A 22115-nucleotide genomic window follows, 5' to 3' on the forward strand; every position below is an offset into this window, starting at 1 on the left:
CAGCAACAACCACAGACTAGGAATAATGTGTAGAGATGCTAATCCCATCATGTAGAACATTTCAAAATTCTCATTGACTAGGAGCCCCCAGTGGCACAGCGGATTAAACTGCTGAGCTGCTGAACTTGCTGACCGAAATGTCGGCGGTTCTAATCCAGGGAGCGGGGTGAGTTCCCGCTGTTAGCCCCAGCTTCTGCCAACCTAGCAGTTCGAAAACATGCAAATGTGAGTAGATCAATAGGTACCACCCTGGCAGGAAGGTAGTGGTGCTCCATGCACTCATGTCAGCCACATGACCTTGGAGATGTCTATGGACAACGCTGGCTCTTTGGCTTAGAAATGGAGATGAGCACCATTAATGTCAGGGGAAAACCTTTACCTTTACCTATGAAGGCAAATATCTGGTGTCACAGAAACTCTCCATCAAGAATACGTTCTTCTGCAAATTACGCACACCAATTGGAAGAGTCACTCTGCAATGCCATGTCCTAGCAGCTCTGGGGCTAATGAGGATTGGAGGGAATGATATAAAAAGAGGAAAGGAAAAGAAGTAGAGATAAGATATGCCTCAGGAAACATGGTAAGTTTTTGTACGCTATTTCAACACTTGCAGTGAGGAAGATAATTGACTGTCAGCAGGCAGAGATTTCCAGAATAAACATAGAACTAAGAAACAGAAGACCTAACCTGGGATTTAGCTTAGGAAAGTTTACTAGAAGTTGAGATGATAAGAAAGGAAGTAAAGAAGAGAGAATGGACCGATAAGAAAGATTTAAAAAATGTAGACGTTTAAAGACAGAAAGTTACAGCTTGCACTAGATCTGAGAAGGAAATGGGAACCAATGAGGTAACAGAAAAGAAATGTGAACAGAACAAGATACAGAAGACATCAGATAGGTTCCAGATTAAGAATGACGGGAAAGGGATGCGACTGAGAAAAGGAACATGCTGCTTAACATTGTTGTTCAATGTGATAACTAAAAAAAAGAGAACAATAAACAGTTGGTCAAGATAAGCCCCCCCCCCTCCGAATTTCTCTAGATTCAATAGAGTAACAATTAATTTGTGACAAGAGGAAGAGTGAGAAGTTCAAAATGTGAACACCAATTGAAAACTAAGAAGAGCGTTTTAAAAGAAAAGGTTCAAATACACAAGTAACTGGGTTAGAAGAAAAGAAAGATATGACTAAATCACCATAAAAAAGAGGGGTAACTGTACCTTTGCTACTGGTGTTGTCTCTGAAGGGATAGCCAATTAAAGCCCTATGACATTGAAATATAGAGATGATGGTAAAGGAATAGAGTTCTTGACTTTGCTTACATGATTAATATTGGTACAAAATATGACGAGTCTTCCATATACTTTTGACAAAACTCCCATCATTGCTAGCCATTGTAACCAGTGACGAAGGATGATGGGAGCTGCAGTCTGGATATGTCTGGAAGTCCAGAAGTTGTTTAGCCTTGTGCTATAGGATACAGAGGCATTGCATATGATATAAAGTACTGTATATATTTTAAATGTTTAAACTTTGAACATATGCATGCAAATAGAAATCAGTAATAGACCTTCCTTATGTTTTAAAGGAATGGGTTACACAAAATACTTTCTGATGTATTCATTATACAAACTACAGTTCATATGTTTTTTATTCTTTTCCCGGAAATGGGTAAGCCCTGGAAAAGTAGTGATGTGCTGCACTAAAGTCATCAGAGCTCGTCACCCCAGTTCAGAGTTCTTCCTATTTCCTATTGTTTAGGTTGTGGGATATTTGGGTCTCTTCACAGCTCAAAAGATGGCAGGGGATGGAAAAGAAGAAATGTTTTGCTGTAAGAAGAAGTAGAAGATATGAGGCCTTGTTGTAGCAAGTGGAGATCAATTTGGCCATGGCGCAGAATAGTAAAAGACGTTGTCACAGAACTCAGATCAGGCAGTTGATTCAAAAAGAACCAAGGGAAACAAAGCTATGGCCAAAGGCAGACCAGAATCAGGCAAATGAGAATCAAAGGGCCAGAGACAACAGCTGATAATTGAGTTCAAGAGCAGCCATGGAGATTTGGAGAAGCTAGAAGCAAATGCATGCTGAAAAGCAGACAGAAGTCCATTTGAATGGCAACAAAACTTTTCTTAAGGAAGCAGATGGCTTATCCAGAATCCTCATGCTTTGCTTTAGACAAGTTGCTCAGATTGATGACTTGGCTTGGAGGCAAACAATGGTGCCTTACAGTTAGTTTGGAGTGTCAGCTGACATTATCGAAGGGCCCATCCAGAGAGGACTCAAAATACATGAGCTCTTGCACTTTTACCGGAGATGTCCAAAGTGAATTACTTCAAGACAAAGCAGACAAATTAATTCGAGACAAAGCTGCTTTATATCAAATTAATTAGATAGCCCATTAGACCCAGGCTTTCCTGAAAGGTTCGGTTTTAATGGGCTATGGGCCCTATGGGAACAGACTACCGGGTAGTCCTGGAACTACCTGGGGGCCAGTCCCCACACCTATCTCACATCTTTTGGGCTCCTAGAACTCAAAGATGTGAGATGGTGCTCACCGTCTACCCACCCCCACCCCTTAAAAAGCCCTAAAAATAAGAGTAAACTTATCGGGCCACCATTAGGCCTCCCTGCATGCCTCCTGGAACGTACTAATGTCATATAGGCCTCCCTGCGTGCTCCCGCCCCCCCCCCCCCCGCCCCCAGGCTCCTGGCGCATCATTGGTACGCTCCAGGAGACGTGCAGAGAAGCATCATGGCTGCCTGGTAAGTTTACTCTTATTTTTAGGGCTTTTTGAGAGAGGGGGTTTGGACACCCAACAGGCAAAGCCCCTTTTTTGCTGTGGTGACTTAAAATTGCTCCGAAGCGGGTTTAAATGATGTCTGGAAGCACCCCAACCTAGGAGATCAACTGGCTGGAAGTGTTGCTTAGAAGCTATGGTTTTTAACTTGTTGGTCCTCCAGTTGTTTGGAGCTTCAGCCCCCAGAATTTCCAGCCGGCAGTGTTATGTATATTAAAGTTTAAAATGTGATGAACCAAAAGGTTAAGAAACTTGTTTTCTTTAAAGCTTTGTCTGCAGAGCATTGGTGGCTCAGGAGACAAGACATCTCTGAATACTGACTGATGACAGTCCTGGTTTTAGGGTTGAGGGCCCTCTTTATCTACAAGAGATAAAAAAAAAACACACTATACAGCTCACACACAATATGGAGAAATGTATTATTTGGAGGTCTCTGTGTGTTAATCCCCCTTTGACATCCTACATTCTATGAACTGAAAAATATCCAGACCCAGTTCAGCAGAAACATGATTCCTACAGGATGTGTAGTGCAGGTGCCATACCGTAGGGAGAACATCTAACCTAGATTTATTAGGTAAAACCCTCTCCCTTCCTCCTCTCCTGACCTGCTGAGGAACATAAGTGTATATTTCCTTTGAAATATCTTTGACATATTTGTCTGATAGCTACAGAAATACCTTTGTACCATTGTGAGAGAATTGGATAAGAATGCAACTGTAAATGCAGCATTTTCAAAAGCAAACTTATCTTTCCTTTCAATAAAGGAAGATTACAGACGGTTCCATCCCTTCCCTTACACGTGATGTGCAGAAATATATGAAACCTGTCACCTTGAGTTGGATGAATGTTGTTCATAGCAGAAGGGAAGAATTGCTGCTGTCACGTTTTCCAAGCACTTGCTATGGAACTCATCCAAAAAAAGAAAAAAAGTTGGCACTGTCTTTAAATGTTTCCGCCAGTCACCGGTGAATGGACCAGATGGGCACTCACATTGTTGCACGTGGTGGCTTTTCGGGTACAAGTGACAGGAAAAGTAGAAATTGGTTACATTGTGCACTGCAGCACCTCATGGATTTAAAGTGGAGCACACACCCAACAGATTAGGCCAGAGAGTAGGATTTATTCTAGTGGATTTGGAGATTACAGTCCTTCCAAGGCAATGGTTCTCAACCTGTGGGTCTCTACATGTTTTGGCCTATAACTCCCAGAAATCCCAGCCAGTTTACCAGCTGTTAGGATTTCTGGGAGTTGAAGGCCAAAACATCTGGGGACCCACAGGTTGAGAACCACTGCTCTAAGGTTTTCTCCTCGTCCCATAATGCATTCAGGACAGGGCTTTGTGACCCTCTGATAGGTCATGGAAAATTTATGGAGAATTTCATGAATTTCATAGGTTTTTCTTAGTTAAGGGTTGCTTTTACCAGTTCCTTCCTCTCCTGATACCGTGTTTCCCCGAAAATAAGACAGTGTCTTATATTAATTTTTGCTCCCAAAGATGCTCTAGGTCTTATTTTCAGGGGATGTCTTATTTTTCCATGAAGAAGAATTCACATTTATTGTTGAACAAAAAAATGAACATTTATTATATACTGTACAGTAGTTGTCATCACAAACGAACATAACCAGACAATCTGTGAATCCTATCAAGAATTTCTTGTTACTACCATTATTTCCATGTACAATACTCTATGGTAGGTGCATTTACCAAACCTGCATGCTCTGGTGTTCTGTTTGGTGGGCATGCTTCGAAACAAAAACTTTGCTAGGTCTTACTTTCAGGGGAGGCCTTATATTTAGCAATTCAGCAAAACCTCTACTAGGTCTTATTTTCTGGGGATGTCTTATTTTAGGGGAAACAGGGTACTGAACTTCATAAGATGAACTGAGCAGTCACAGTACATTTATACAGGTTTTCCACAGGTCATGCACCCTCACATGAACTTCTGAAACAGGTTGATGTGCTTTTCAACATTGGAAAAGTATCTAATCATAATTTAAAAATCTGGAGATAATTGTTGACGCATTGTTAGTAAGCTTAATTGTCCATAATTATTACGTTACTAAATACAAAAATTAAGTTGCAATGTATATGACACTTTGGCCCTCCCCTTTAATGTCTTTTCAGCTGCTGTAAACTTCCTCCGATGTCTGCTAGAGCCAGATCCCACAAAGCGGCCAAATATTCAACAGGCTTTAGCAAATCGTTGGCTTAATGAGAATGGCAAAGTACTTAATAATGTCACATATCCAAACAGGTAATACTATTTGTTTACAAAATGCAGATTGTACTGGAAGATATTTCTGCATGGTAGCTCAACTAAAATGATATAAAGATCTGTCAAAGTCATTGGAGGGCCCAGGGCTGCTTAAATGGCTGGAGGATCTGTGTTTTAAAAAGGTTCTCAGTGCAAGAGTTCAAGATAACAACTGGCAGTGCAACATTCTGACCCTAAAAACCTACCTTAGGGTCCCATAATGTGCACATTCTCTTCATTTTCATTCTAAATTGGCTAAGAATTTGCAAGCTTGAAGAATTCTCAGAAGAAGCTTTTCTGGTTTCCAGAGCTTGGGAAAGTTCCCTTTTTTTTAGATATGCACTGTCTGTATGGTTCTGAGAGTTGTTACCAAATTTTTACTTTGCCGGAGCTCAGAGGTTTCTAAAAACTGTCTCATAACTTGGAATGCTAGTTCGTGCACAAGCATGCTTCTGTGCACGTGCATTTTATTATATTGCCCCCTGAGGATTGTAGTGTGATCCATTCCTGGATCAGCCTCAGGTCTCTGGTGTGACTCCAGGCAAGCCAGCATTGTTTGCTCAGTGCCTTTGTTCCAGCTTTGCAATGTGGAGGAGGTTATTTCCCAACCCCAGAATGGGTTCCATGAGGATAAAAAACCTTTAATAATTGTGAAGTGCTAGTTACTATGGTAATGAGGGTTATGCAATACATGGATGGATATTAATACAACGGAGGAGGCTGGTACATTTCTAAGTTCCTAGTTCAGATTTTTTTTGTGTGTGTGATGGATCTAAAAGTTATTGTGATTAGATGGAAATTAACGATAGGTTGCTTCCAGCCAACAAAAGCATGCCGATGTAAATGAGCCGCAGGATTAAAATAACTGTACACCTGGAGGACGGCATTATGGTCAAAACCCTGCTTGCCCTGTGGGGCATTTGAGATGTTATTAGGCTTCTATTCAAAAAAATTAATTTGCAAATGGGAATACATGGACACCATATGTAGAATGTCACACATGATTTTATATTGCATGAACATGCATCAGACTCACCACAGTGCCTAGCAATATAGCAAGAGTGGGAATCATCCAGCCTTGCCGTATTGTTGGCCTGCAAGCCTCAACTTTCCAGCAAGCCTAATCCAAGGTAGGGCATTCTAGGGAGTTCCAGTCCAAAAATACCTGGAAGGATACCTGAATCCCACCTCATATGTGTGTGGTTTTCATAGTCTTTCCAGTGTAGAGGTGATTTCTAGATAGATAAACCTGAAATCTTTGAAGCATGGGGGAGGGGTGTGGAGTTAATTTGATATTTAAAATATAATGTCATGTTGTGCAAAGAGCAAAAAATGATCTGTTTATTCTTGTTTCTCTTTATGTAGAATTCACTTAGAAGACATAAGCCAAAATGTACTACTCTACATGACTGAAAAACTTGGCTACAAAAACAGCGATGTGATCAATACTGTCCTTTCTAACAGGGCTTGCCACACTCTTTCCATTTACATCTTACTTAATAAGAAGCTGGAGCGGTATTTGGCCAGCCTTAGAGTAAGTATTTGATTTGAATGAGATTTCATTTTCCAAGCAGTAGCTGTAATAGCAACTGGGCTAGTATTATGACATACACGACTTCCAAGTAAGCATGCCTAGGGTTCAGATTTTTGCCATTTTAGAAACAAAGCCAGTGACACCAAAAGCAGAACTGTTTCCTAAACATATCCAACTATATTGTGGCAGCAAAAGAAGAACCAGCAAATGATGTGAATTAGGAACAGCTCAGAGCAAAGACTCTGGTGGTACTGGTTTTTGCTTATTATTTGAAAGCCGGAAACATTTTAAAATATTGAAAAATTCTTGACGTGGTTTGGTGTTCAGTAATCATCCCTTTACACAAATGAGTTCCCTCCTGTAACCTCATGAAATAAATCCTTATTACTCTTTTTTCCTTCATCACATTTTTTGCACAAACATATTTCAGGATGGAACAGATACTTGATTTTCTTCATAGAATCATAGAATAGTAGAGTTGGAAGAGACCACATGGGCCATCTAGTCCAACCCCCTGCTAAGAAGCAGGAAATCGCATTCAAAGCACCCCCGACAGATGGCCATCCAGCCTCTGCTTAAAAGCCTCCAAGGAAGGAGCCTCCACCACGGCCCCGGGGAGAGAGTTCCACTGTCGAACAGCTCTCACAGTGAGGAAGCTGAAACAATTGCTTTAGCCATGCATTTGCAGAGGAGGCTGGGAAGAGATAGTGGATACATGCACTTAGGCTTGTCTTTCCTTTTTGGACAAGGCAAGGAGCTGTACATCACTATTATGTGTAATTCTTACTGTACAAGCTCAGCTAGCACCACAGAACTGGAGGAGCAAAATAACCTAGGGTCTGGTAGTGCACTTTCCACAGTCCTTACACAGAGTTTGGCAAAACTCCTTATCTAAAATGTTTGCTGTTATTACATGCCACATAGCATACAAAAACTAATGGGAATGGCAGAACTGGGCACATTTTGCCTCTAACTAAAATGATTTGTGCTATAAATCACTGCCTCAGGACCAGTTCTAGCTCAGTTCTTCACCCTTACCCAGCCCACCTCTGTGACACCACAGAGACATGATATCAAAAGGATGGTTTCTGATTTTGGCTTGAAATGTCCAGGAACAACATGCTTCTGACCTTGCAGTTCCACTCTGAAATGAATTGTATAGCAAACTGTTAAGAGAAACATAATGTATGGCTCTCCTTCTGATATGTGCATGGAAAGCATCTCAGGAAAGCATATTTTTCTTGATTACAGTTATATTTCCTGTGCAACTGTCTCTTTATTTGCAGTAATTTCTAGGGACAAACAATAAAAAGATACATTGTGCTACATGTTGCCTATAGGATTATTGTTTTTAACCAATTTGCTATAGTTTCTTCACAAATTTCTCACATTTCCACTTTTCAATCTTTCCAGAAATCTGACATTCCTGATAATGTGTACGTGAACCAAATATGCCGGATAGAGAAATACAAATCAAACAAGGATTCCTATGAGGTAAATCTCTAGCTATGTCTTGTTAGAGCGAAGCAAAATTTGGGCATTTCCACTGATTATGATCACAACTGACAGGATTTTGATTCTACAAAGAACAAAAAAATAAGCCCATGCCCAGAGTACTAATGACATGTGGCTATGTGGGGGAAAAAAATGTATTAAATGATTCATTGCTAAAACATGTGTAGGTTCCATGGCAATTGAGGCTACTTCTTCAGTGCCAGATGGGAAAGGGAATCTTCCCTGTTCTGCAAATGTATTCTGAATGTGTTAGTAAGAAGGAAGGAAGGAAGGAAGGAGGAAGGAAGATTGAGATTCCCATACTATGTGCACCATATTTGGTTCAATGGTTTTTAAAAAACTTCATAAATATAGCCTTTGACAATATATTTATAAATATAGGTATAAATATGTATTCTCATGATTATTTTTTGCTTTAAAAACTATCTGATTGTTGTGTTTATTTGAGGATGTACATGAGGTAGTAGTTTGAGTGTTGGGTTATGACTCTGGAAACCAGGGTTCAAATCCCTGCTCATCCATGGCAGATCATTCTCAGCCCCAGAAAACCCTGTGGTAGGTTGCTTTAGGGTTGCGGTTATTCAGAAAAAACCTGAAGGCATGCAACAATAACAGCAACTTGCCATTTACAGATGGATTAAGTAATTTTCAGCTACAGATTCTATAGTGATAGATCACATTCATTGCCTATTATAGCTATTGAGAACCAACTTAGGAAGACTCTGATTCTGGTGCAACACAGCTGAAAAGAAATATCCTCTGGATGCTAGCTACCAGCGTTCTTTTTTGTGTGGAGGCTGTCATCTCCTTCTGGAAAAAAAATGAAACTTCTATAATTCTTAGAAATTATTATTCAATACTCCAGTTTGAGTCTTCTTGTGTTTTTAAACCATACATGCAAAAGAGAGAATCCTGTTGGAGACTTATGCTGGCATAATACCACCTTATGCCAGTGTGAGTACAGTACATTTAAGAGTGTTGCAGAAACAGGTATCTTGTACCTCCCTGCACAACTATGCATAGCTCCACCTCCCTCTGGCCATTTATTGACTACAGTGGTGTACTTGGGGATAGTTGCCCTTGTCTACTCAGAATCAGTGAAACCGTTTCTTCTCTTATCCAGGGGATAGTGGCTGTTTCTCATCATTCTTTACTAGCACAGCTTTGGGAATACACCTACAGCCAATAAAAAGCGGTGGTGTGGTGAGCGGACATTGCTCCAGCTGCCCTGATCTATACAGGGAAGGAGAAGAAGCCATAATCTCTCAAACCACTAGCTTACTCGCTAACCTACACTGGCAAAGAGCTACATCTAGCAGCATAATTATTAGATTTTGATTTCAGATCTTGCCTGATCTCAGAAGCTGAACAGAGTTGGGCTTGGTTAGTACTTAGATGGAAGGGTGCAATAGATTATATTCAGAGTAAGGCAATAACAAGCTATCTCTTGAGTATGATTGGCCTCAGAAAACACAGTGTCAATATAGGTCAACAGCGAAGTAGAAGGTATAAACTGTTGTTAACACTCAAGCAATTGAGTTTCAATAGTTGAGGAAATGTTGACTTACCATTCAGCATTTCATTCAATAGGGCTACTCTAATTTGGATTAGCAATTGGATTTATGTGTTAGATTTGCAGGTCTGTAAAGTGAGGAGGGAGGGACAGGTACAAACATAGCTAAACAATGGCCTAATAATTCAATGGATCAGAATACTGAGTGAAAGGAAAAAATGAACACTCAAGTGGAAGGGAAAGGGGAATGTAACTGCTCAAAAGGAAGGAAGAGATACATAAATATACTAAAAATGTACAATGAACAGCCTCATTATCTGGATTGGTCACTTCCTGGTTTACACAGCAAGTCTGTTATTCAAATACAGGAAGCAGTGGGGCCATCCAAATGTCATAAGAAAGAGTATTCCAAAGAAAAAGAACTGAAAAGGGAAAAGTGTGAAGTCAGGGAATTGCAAAAGAAATCAAGAGGGCATCATTACAAGAGCCATGATTTAGCTTTTTAGTATAGATTATCAGCCTTAGATCAGATCAGAGATTTAGCCCCAATGGTATGAAGTATCCATAGATGAAAACTACCAACATGCAGTAAATCCACCAGGAGATTATTGTGCAGACCTTTCTGAGAGAAAAAGGTTTGGAAATCAGGGAAGGAGTTATCTTGAAATTTAAACACAGTAATTTAATAATTGAAAGGGAGCCAGCATATTTAACTCATAAGAATAATTCTTAGTCATTATTCTGTGTTGGTAAGACAAAAAGTCACCTTTCAGTGTTCACAGTAAAAAACCTGAAAAATTATGAACTGCCATGATAGTATAAGCTGTCAGACTGAGCTGTCAAAGGAAAGATCTTCTCCCTTAGAAGTCATCCTGAGATTCTGTGTTGCTTAGATACCAAGAAACCATCTTTTTTCTCAGGAAACAATCCAGAAAAGCGGACACTTCCCTCCTTTTCTGTTCTTAAAGGAAAGCAGCTCAGTATCAACTTTTCTTGTCCCTGAAACATAAATATTAATCTGGTAGTCACAATGAAATATAACTTGCAACATTTATAGATATACTAGCTGTGCCCGGCCATGCGTTGCTGTGGCTTTTTTTTAGTGGTGTTGGTTAATCTACATTGGGTTTTATTTTTGTTGTGACCGTCAACAAAAATTATACAGTATTATTTATTCATTTATTATATTAAAGACATATGATAGGATATTACGCTATAACATATAATAGTATACGACTATTTCACAATATTAGTAGATATATATATATATATATATATAATTATATTGTATTGTTATTAGTATTATATTGTAGTGTATTATAATATTATTAGTAGTATTATATGTATATACAATGTATTGTATTATTATATATATTAATATATTGCAAATTGGCCCCAGAGTACGGAATGGCCTTGTAGTTTCAAAGCCTGGATGGTTCCGTGTGTTAGAGGGGGGGAATGCTTTGTTGGGAGGAGCCGTTTAACCGGGTGAGGGGGAAAAGGAAGGGTCCTGAGGCCGGGAAGGGCGGGGGTTGGCGCCCCAAACAACTCGAGGGGAGGTCCAGGCCTACTCGAGGGCCATGCCCCCCTCTTCCCCCCTCACCTTGAAGAGCTTGAAGACCTCCGAGAAGAACCGAGAAGGGAGGAGGAGAGAGGGTGAGACGGGGGCTCCGCAGGGCCTTCCTCGCGCTGAGGGGAGGGGAGAGGGGCGGGAGGAGGGGGCCTGAACGACGACCGGGGCCCTCCATGGGCCCTGAGGGGGGGGGAGATTGAGGGGGAGAGGGCAGAGAGCGACGTGAGGCCCGCACCTCCCAGCGCGGCCTCCTCCATCCCGCGCCCACCAAGGAATCGGCCTTCCTGCCTTCCTTCCTTCAGCTCTGAGGCGAGGTGTGTGTGCGCACGCGGGAAGGGATGAGGGGGGTGCGCGCAGGCGCACATCGCCTGTTGCAGTTTTTGGCCGTTTGTGCCCTGTGATTGTGTTTGTCATATAAATGTGTTGTATCTTACTGGAGCCGTGGATGATGGGTTGTGTGGTCAAATTTGGAAGTTGGGGGACCTGTAGATTTGCTGTTTTGTGCATCACCGTGATGCCATCAGTCTTTTATATATATAGATAGAATATATAGATATATAGACTATATAGATTTCAAAGAGTGCTTACTGTTCACTGTGAGGTTATTGGCATTTTTTTTAAATCCTACCTGAAAAATTAGGTGTTCTGTCATACTTTCTTTTCACGTATTTGTTTTGCCAGAGAGAAGTTGGACATGTCAGCACAAAACACTTCATTAATCATTTAAATTGTGTTCTTAAAATATTATGATGCCATTCCATCTCCCATTTTGCCTTAGGATCTGATTTATCATCAAAGCCGGCATGCCGCAAGGGTCCCTAGATTCTTCCATGTGATATAGACATGTGAAAAGGGCAGACTTTCTCAATGTTTTGCCACTGCAGACAGACCATGCCTTTCAGTCTAGCTGCAGCTGCAGACATCCGCTTGCAGAGAGCTGCTCTGAATGTAACAGATACATGAAAACGCATTAGTGTGTTACCATGGAGATGCAGGCAGATATCTCCTAGGGTCCTGCAGCACTTTGCGGATAATTTCTCAACACTATTTCACTTATCTAGAGGATAGTACTAAAGGAAACTTCTCTCCCTTCTTTACCATTGGATCGTTTTAATAATGCTTCATAGTACAAGCAATTTTTCCCCAACTTGTCTTAGGAAGTGAAATACTATATTCACTTTCTTCTTTAACCAGAACTAGGCATGGTAGGTTCACATAAAGTGATAAAATGAGACATTCAAGTGCTTCATAGACAATTCCTTGATCCTGCTTATGAGTCTACTTTATGCGGCAATGCAGATGGTAGCCTTGTTTTTCCTCCATCAATATTAGGGAGAAGACTACTTCTCATATCTTTGATGCTTTGGTCCATTGTCTTTCTGAATTCCTTGCATCCTGTGGCAGGCTGCTCACCACTACTCTGACTGGCAAGTGCAAGCTCCTCCTTGTTTTGGAAAGCCATCTGGTCACCATATAGCCACTATTTCCATTCAACATTCTGCTGCTCAAGATGGTGGGTTTTTGGCCCACCATCTTGATCAAGTTATCCCACCTTTGATATCTCTTCATTAGTTAGCCATCCCTTTCAGTATTCAGCTCAAGCTTCCTGCTTTGATGTTCAAAGGTCTACACAGTCCAGCCTTCCCCCCTTTCTTTCAGTCCATTTTTTTTACTGAGGTGCTTGATCTGTATTTGAGAAATTCTGGGCTTCTCACCCAACCAAGGGTTTCTTATTCCTTGGTTCAGCTCCATCATTTTGCATTTGCTGCTCCAGTTGACCAGAGACACTCTGGAAGACTTAAGAGATGTCTAAGAAGGTGTTCTCTCTGGCCAACGGGGACTCAAAGCGGTTTCCAACATAATTATGTAAAATTAAATGCCTTACATACAAAGACCTAACACGAGAATAGTAACATACAATAATCAATTAAATCATAAAACAACAACATAATTTAACATTAAATGTAGAATTAGAAACATATCAATATAACATTAAAATCACATCAGCCAGCAATTGTGGTCCAGCAATCGTGGTATTTACTGTCTTCTACATTTGTGAGGGTCTTGCACCCCAACACCCATGAAAGTGGGAGTAGGAATAATATTAATATAATAGTAATATCATCATCATCATCTTATTCTTTCCAAAACAAACTTCATTTTACTAGATATAGATAGGTGGTTGCCAGGTCCCAATTAGTGCTGAGCAGGTACTCAGCTCTTACTCCCATTGAAAAGAAGGCAGCCCTGTTCTTCTCAGCTCTACCCAGAGATGCCATGAATTCAATAGGAATGTTCTGAAAGCAAAGCTTGTCTTTCAGAATTTAGCCAGAGCCCCTCCTTTGTTTTTATGTCATTCATAACTAATAAATAAAAGGTCTCTTAGAATGATTAAGGGACGTGGGACAAAATAAACAGTAGCTTTAAAACTAGGAAGCGAGGAAGACAAAGGGTGGGGAATGAAGATGAAGCCAGAGAAAGTAGGATGGAGACAAAAGTGGAATGTGAGACTGAAGCTGTGAGCAGTGGGGAGCAAGGAAGTGAGCAGGCGAGGGAGAACCAAAGGAGAAGAAAGAGCTGATTTCAAATCTAGAAGTAACTTCCTCAAACTCTTTATTCAAACTCCACAGCCTATTCTGTGGCTGCAGGCTTCTAGTTAGTTATGTAACACTAACTTATAAATAAATTCTACATAAATAAGTTATATTATAAATAAGTTATGTGTGTTTCAAAATGTTTGCAGCTTGCAAAATTTGAAGCTGAGGCCTCTGGCCAGTGGTCTGATAGTCTTAAGAGAGCTGTTTTAAAATGAGCAGAATTCCCTGTTAGTAAAGATACAGTGTCTGGTTGCCACAAATACCTTTGAAAATCGACATACAATGTAATACCATCTAAAGTGAAATGATTTATAGTGACAGTTACTAATCCAAATGCTGCAGAAAGTTATATTTGAGCCTCACTATTAAAAGTACCATAAGAAACTATCCTATTATTGTATTATATGAGGGCACAGCCGGATGTACCAGTAGTGATATGATCTAGCCTGGGTGAAATCTAGTGGTCTGATAGATATGGTGTACTTGGATTTCTGAATAACTTGTGACAAAGACCTGCACAGTATGGAGTTCTTCACAGTATGATTGATATGATCTACCTGAATTTCTGAAACGCCTGTAACAGAGTCTTTACAGTTTGGAGTTCTGCATGGTATGACTCATACCCCAGTGGAAATTACTTCAATGTATGCAATTCATTTCAAAGGGAAAGGCTTGGGAAGTATGATGGAAGATACCAGGGAAAGGTTTCAGCTTCTCTGTCTTTGCCCACCTAGAACTGTTGTTGTTGTTGTTGTTGTTGTTGTTAGTTACTTCAGACTATGAGGTAATTCTGGAGATGGAGTTTCAGAAGGATGTTACAAGGTCTGCTCATTGCTGTATTTTGCATTTCTCTTCCTATAACAGAGTCAAAACATTAAACTTTAGCTCAGTGGTTCTCAACCTATGGGTCCCCAGGTGTTTTGGCCTACAACTCCCAGAAATCCTAGCCAGTTTACTAGCTGTTAGGACAGTGGTTCTCAACCTGTGAGTCCCCAGATGTTTTGGCCTTCAACTCCCAGAAATCCTAACAGCTGGTAAACTGGCTGGGATTTCTGGGAGATGTAGGCCAAAACACCTGGGGACCCACAGGTTAAGAACTGCTGTGTTAGGGTTTCTGGGAGTTGAAGGCCAAAACGTCTGGGGACCCACAGGCTGAGAACCACTGCTAGCTGCTTCTGAACTTCAGACCAATAAAGTAATTATATAGATGTGCATAACCAAATGGTTCAATTTGTGTTCATATCAGAAAATTTAAGTACAATATCCATTTGAGAATTTAGACAATGGATTGGAGAAAGCTAACAACTCCAAAACTGTTGCAACTTATGTTTAAACTTGGGAAAGTATTTGATTTTTTGCATGTAAATAAGCTTCACTCCAGGCAGTATGCATCATAAACAGGCAGAATAGATGTTCCTCCTGACCGTCATGCTTATCATGTATGGGAACTAAAAATATGAATAAAACATTTCATTGCCACAAGTAGCTTTATTTGTCTTGTTTAACTAATTGTATAGTAAGAGATAGGTTTAACTGGAGAAAGGGTAACCAAATCAGTTTGAAAAGATAGACTTCGTAAACAGTCACAAGACAATCACTCTTATTTGTTAGTTTAAAAAGTGTAAATTTTTTACATAAGTAAATAAAACTAGGGAGGCAACAATGTAGTCATTTATTTATAGTTTGCCTTGAAAGGCTGAACCTTCATGTTTTAACCATTGGGTTGACCAAATCCCTGTTGCCAAAAGGAAGTGACTCGAGCCCTTTTCCTGCTTAACTGTCCAGCCACTGAAGAGAACAGTACGGAAGCTTACAGAAATTTCAAATATATAAATCCTATCAGATAGTGGTGTTATTTAATGTACTTATTCCTGATCTGATATTGGTGTTTTGTGTTGAGTGTTTTGGCATTGGTTACTTGACCTCCCCCCACCCCCCAATACCATCTCTAATTCTGATCTGTTTCTGGCTTTACAGAGACTTTAGATTCTCTTTCAATTCAGGGGAAAAGAATAATTTATTCTGTGTTTGGGTTCAGGTTCCATTTGAATCCCTGATTTGTAGAAAATTGGTTGTTGTTTCTCTACAATTGGCTATTTGTTTCTCTACAATTTGGACAAGTTGCAATTTTTCCAAACTTTTCTAAGCTCTGATTCCAATTCATGGGTGTGCTATTGTTTCATCAAGTGTCAATGAACTGTATCTTAAACTAATGCCCCTGTATGATTCCGGAATATTCAGGAATATGTGTGTGCATGTGTGTGTGTGTGTGTGTGTGTGTGTGTGTGTGCGTGTGCGTGTGTGTGTTTACTTATGATGGGCTTGCTCGTATCAGCTTAATGCTTTTCTTTCCAAATGCCAAACGTTTCTACTCCTGTTTTTAAAAGCTTTCTGAAGAAGTGTCAAACAAACTAAATGCTATTATTTTTTAATTTGAAGGACAAAAAGACCAAGGAGCAAGAAACAAAAGAAGAGGCCCTCCATCCACTTCCGAAAAAATCAGAGAAAATTCCTTCCTACAAAGAGCTTCCCTCCCTCCTCACCACACAGATACAAACTACAAAAGCCCTGCTGAGCGATCGCAGACCTAGCCAAGGCAGTCCATCTGAAAAAGGTACGTGGAGGGATCTTCTCTCAGATCTCGTTAGCATTTGTTTCAGAACAGAGATAATGTTTAAAGTCAGGACATATCACAGCCCTATGGTGTCACCTCCTACAAGGTTATCCACAAATGCCACTGTGTTTAATGTGTGTCTCTCTCTGCGACTGTAGACAGTATTTGTATACCCCTTGATACTATAAAGTCTCTAACGGATGCACATCAAAATCAGTAGTGGAAAGTCTGGTCTTCTGTTACCCTGTACATCTGATGCAATATAAAAACAATATAAAGCAGTTTAAAAACCACTTAAATTATAATAAATATCTTAAATCCATCCAATAATAGCAACAATAACACAAAAGAAAATAGAAGTTATTATCAGCCAGGGAACAGTTGTATAAACAGATAGATTTTGAGGAGATGTTTAAAGGTGAATATGGGTGATGCCAGTGAGGAGGGCTGCCTTCAGACATGGCTCTCCATGTCTATAGATTGGGTGTAAATTGGGATTCAACAGTTCACAGATTTAAAATATTCTAACCCTTCCAAAAATCCAAAAAGCAAATATCAATTTTGCCATTGTATATAGTGGTCGTCATTTTTCTACATCACTGTATATAATGAGACTTGAGCACCCACAGAGTTTGGTGTCGATGGCGGGTCCTGGAACCAAACCCCAGCAGATACCAAGAGCCCACTGTGACAGGGCCTATCTCAATGAACTCAGGAGCTGGCTAAGGCAGGCATTCAGAGAGAATGATGATAATAATAATAATAATCATCATCATCATCATCTTTATTTATACCCCGCCACCATCTCCCCACGGGGACTCAGGGCGGCTCACATGGGGCAAGGCCCGACTAGCACAATTTACAAAAACAACAGCATAAATACATTGAACAATATACAAAAAAAAACACAGTAAGACAACAAAACAAGAGTTAATACAGCAGTAATAATATCAATCAACCACCAAGTACAATTCAGTCGACTTCATTGGTGGGGGGGACTGCAGCAGCAATATAAAAATAACATCATCAGTTAAAATACCAGAATAAAGGGGACCTAATAAAATTCAGGATAGAGTTATAATGCCAACTGAGGCTGGTCATCCAGTGACTGTCTCACCAAAGGCCAACCTAAACATCCAGGTCTTCAGTTGTTTCTTGAAGGAGGATAGAGAATGATTCCCTGGTAAGGATGCCCAAGATAGCAGCTTTAAGCTAAACATTCAGTCTGGCTGGGGAAACACTAATTCTGTGAAGGGAGCATGTACACTTAATTCGTTGTCACTGTTATGGTTCCCACACAAGAACTCTGAATAAGGTGATCTGTTGAGTGTGGCAATAATTTTCTCAGCAGTAACATCAGACTGTAATTCTATTAATTCTTTGGGAAAGCCATGGCAGTTAAACTGATACACAGCTGACGTAAATGTAGATGCAACTTTTCTGTATGCTACAAAAGCAGAGACATGGGGATAACTTTTTAGTTTGGTCTTATCCTGCAATCATGTTATTATTTATAATTATTTCTTTTTTGAATGTTAGGACTATTTCATATTTTACAACGTGTGTGTGTATGTGTAAGTGCTGTTTATATGTTAATGTAACCCAATGATTCCCAAACTTGAGTCATTCAGAATTTTTTGGGCTGCAGTTCCCAAAATTCCTAACTATGTGGCAAGCTTGCTAGAACTTCTCATAGTTGAAGTCTAAACTACGTACACGGAGGACCGGATTTTGGGAACCATTGATGTAACATACATTTAACACACAAGATATCTGCTGCTATTTTGAGAGGAAGATATAAATACAGGACACAGCTTTAATAAAACAATGATACATATTAGCATTAGCCATCCGTCTCCACTTTGCAGATGGCCAATAATAAATACCACAATTCAACAGTAAGAGAATTGACCAGGCACCTAGATGCTTTCCAGAACAGACAAATTATGTCGTTTGAATAATTGCCCATTCGGAAATGTGTCTGTTTCCTGACTGCCAGGAAGATCAAATTCTCACTGGTTTTTCAAAGAGGCTTCCTTCCTCTATTCAAGTTTGTTAGTATATAATTATCTTTTTTTTTTTGTCCTGTGTTGTAGTTTTGTATTAATTACCCTGGCAAGAGACATGGCAACAGATTTCCTTTGTCTAGCTCTTGGAAAGCATAAGAGTTAAATCAAAAGAATCAAGGAAAGCCACCAATTAATGTGAAGAAAAGCCTATCATTTTTGTTGTCAGTATGCATTGTGCTTATGTGTAGTATGCTTTTAGGGATGAGATGGGATAGAGAGATGCAAAGAAAAGAAATAATGAGAAGAAATCATGAAATAAAAGCAAAACGCAAAGGAAGAAAATGATAAAAAAAAAAGAGTTCAGATTAATCAAAAGGGTATTGGTAATAAGGGATGCAATGATTTTCCAAAGCTGGCAGGTGGCAAAGTGTTGCCAGTACAGGCTGGAAAAGGAACAAGTGGGATAACTTCCTTTAGGGCAGGATGGGGAACATGTGGCAATTCCTATGAGCCCTCACAATTGGATATGCTAGCAAGAGCTGGTATGGCAACATCAGAAGCCTCAGATTGCCCTCCTCTGGTATTGGAAATAAGCAGATATTCTCAGGTGGCAATGACAGATTTTGAATTAATGTTGTTTACTATATTGTTCTGCCGATAAGTGTAATGTTTTAGCATTTGGACTTTGATAATCCAAAGCCTGGAATGTTTCACAATGCCAAACCTCAATCCTTGATTCGTTAGCTAAAATTATAAGTTAGTGCATATTTTATATGGGATTAAACAAAGAAATCCAAACAAATTCTCAGTGATCCCACCACCTTCAACTTTTTCTGCATTGTGTTGTAGATTCTCCAAGTGGATTGAGTCCTTTCCATGAATCCGCATCAGGAAAGTCCGGTTGTGTCACCTCCTATTCTTTGGAATACCTTGAGATTCATCAGCCTGCTCCAAGGACCCCAAGGCTGACGAAGCGGCAAGATTCTCCTCAACAAGAACCCTCCAGCCCTGGCAGCCAGAACTTGGATTCTCCCTTGGTTCTAAATATTGTACATTCTTTTGAAACTGGTGACAGAGAGGACCAAATAGACCAAGTTTCCCCCACGCACCAGTATCGAATGCTGAGCTCACCAGTAAATTTTGGTCGGAGAAGTTCCAGTGAAAGGACATTGTCTCCCCTTTTCCAACCTGGAGGCACTTCTCCCAGTCCCACAAAAAGCCCGGTTCATCCCACTCACCTGTCCTTCACGTATGATGAAAAGAGCAGTTCTTTCCGAGAGGAATCTGTCTCACCAACCCAGCTAAATAATACATCTAATCCTCTGGGCAGCCCTAACTGTGTGAAGAGCAGAGGTCGCTTCCCCATGATGGGGATTGGACAGATGATGCGGAAACGCAATCAGTCAGTAGGATCACCAACAGAGAAGACTCTGGAAGCAAGAATGCCTCAGCTGCAGCAAATGAGCCCAACACAGATTTCGTTCAATATAATGGAGCCTATAAATGGCCAGTGCTGAGATGCCCACACTAAAAAGTTTTAAGTTTGTGTGAACTGCTGGTTTCTGGGACCTTTTCATAGAAGTAGTGAAGACTTGGTGGTCATAATATTTGCTGTATAGTTTGTTATCACATCTAAAAAGAAAATTGAAGGGCCACAGACTTTAGTGGTATTTGATTAGTGCAGTTAACAAATAGACAACTATCTTAAGTGTTGTGAAGACTTACTTTATTTTAAAGGCCTTCATAATCTTTCCGAAGTTGGTACTTTTAGTACATTTGGGTTGTAACATAATATTACACACAAGCATAAGTCAGCAAAAGACCAGTCCACCTAGTTGCTTGACTTAACAGTGAAAGCAGAATCATAGAATGGCCTTTTGTTTCTGCCACCCTGGCTGATGGATTTTCTAGGCAATAGCCATAATTTCCATTTCAGTGGCACGTGCTTAGCCATGTCATTCAAAGAAATAAGGACAATGTGGGTTTATAAAGGAGATTTCTCTCTTAACTCATGTACAGGGATAATGAAAAGATAAGACTTTAAATAAAAGCACAAACACTAGAAGTTCAGAGCAAGACACTTGCTGAAGCAGCATTTGCATTAAATCAGTCTATCTTTTCCTAAAATAAAATGTTTAGAGATGCTACTGTTAAGAGACACAATCATCTCCAAACTCACTTGACCCCAAGGAAATCTGGGTAGAACTCTTCTCAACCTGAGACAAGCCATGGATGCTTAGAACAATACTCCATATGCTTAAAGACTCTGCTGGGTGAAAAGTGGCCATTTCTCTTTTGTATAGTTGTACTATTTCTATGAAACTGCCCTTAGGAAAACTGTACACATCCTGGTTTTAGCAAACCAGCATTGGACATACTTGAAAGTGTTGCTGAGAAACTCTGCATTACGAGGAGATTTTGAAGGACATATCTGCTAACTCCAGTGCCATTTGGAAATGGCATGAATGGTAAAGCAGTTAGACATCAAAAATTCAGTAGTGCAATGAAATGTGAAGACAAACGTTTGTAAGAGGCAAACACATTCTGTACTCTTCAGCTATTTTTATTTCACAGTAAAAAAAAATGTCTGCATAACGAAGTAGGCTTTTTTGTGAAACTAACTTCTTATTATTATACAGGGTTATAACCAAAGACTCTTCTGTGGTTTATCTGTTCCCTACCAGCACATATGTTATGTGTACAGGATTGTTGGCCATTGTTCATGTCAGTCTGACACAGAGACAATCGATCACTAATGACATACAGCTTCCCTTTTGTTTATCATAATATATAGACATCTGTGTAAAAGACAAAATGGAATAACGGGTTAGAAGGTTATTGATGGATTGTTGATAAAAATTATGGTTTTAAATCATTTGATGCCTCTTCGTTTTTTAAAAGCACGATGAGACCATTTCCTCCCCGGCTGAGTTGCTCCTGATTCACAGAGAATCTTGGATCACTTCCAAATACTTATTCAAGATGAAGATTGGGGAGCCAGAATAAATAGATAAAACACCAGCAATCCTTTAGCTGCAATGATCTTTAATAATTTGGACATCTTTGTGGGTCACATGCCTATGTGAGAGTGTATCCAATATGGAAACCTCTTTTATTGGCTTCTAATGCCATATTAAAAACAGACTCACGCTATGGGGCCGGGCTGTGGCGCAGCTGTTGAGCAGCTGCCTTAAATCACTCTGACCATGAGGTCATGAGTTCGAGGCCAGCCCGTGGCGGGGTGAGCACCCATCAATTAAAAATAAAAAAAAATAGCCCCTGCTCGTTGCTGACCTAGCAACCCGAAAGATAGTTGCATCTATCAAGTAGGAGATAAGGTACCACTTATAAAAAAAGTGGGGAGGCAAGATTAACTAATTTACGACCTGGTATGAGGAAGTGCCGTCAGTGTGGATGATGAAGCAGCTGCTCCCCCCTGTGGCCAGAATCGAACATCCCCTCAGAAGAAGGTTAACTTGCCTCTGCGTGTCTCTCTCTGTCTCTGTTTGATGTGTTTATGGGCATTGAATGTTTGCCTTATGTGTGTTATAATGTGATCCGCCCTGAGTCCCCTTCGGGGTGAGAAGGGCGGAATATAAATACTGTAAATAAATAATAAATAAAATATGAGGACAATGGTTTTTTTCAGCCAATGACACTTTTATCCAATATCAGTATTGCAGCATGCATTGAAATTTAAGATCCACAT

At 40.0% G+C, this 22115-nt stretch overlaps 1 protein-coding gene across 1 annotated transcript in view; it reads left to right on the forward strand.

The window, feature by feature from the left end:
* hunk (hormonally up-regulated Neu-associated kinase) overlaps nt 1-21281 on the forward strand; it is a 70572-nt gene extending 49291 nt beyond the window's left edge. The window contains exons 6-10 of the mRNA XM_003219039.4: nt 4922-5051; nt 6417-6585; nt 7999-8079; nt 16223-16397; nt 19256-21281. Coding sequence (XP_003219087.1) covers nt 4922-5051; nt 6417-6585; nt 7999-8079; nt 16223-16397; nt 19256-19923 — 1223 coding nt within the window. The 3' untranslated portion in view covers nt 19924-21281. The remainder of the gene's footprint in view (nt 1-4921; nt 5052-6416; nt 6586-7998; nt 8080-16222; nt 16398-19255) is intronic.
* Nucleotides 21282-22115: the final 834 nt, after the last annotated feature.

This window comes from Anolis carolinensis, chromosome 3, assembly GCF_035594765.1.
Source record: "Anolis carolinensis isolate JA03-04 chromosome 3, rAnoCar3.1.pri, whole genome shotgun sequence".
Lineage (NCBI taxonomy): Eukaryota > Metazoa > Chordata > Lepidosauria > Squamata > Dactyloidae > Anolis > Anolis carolinensis.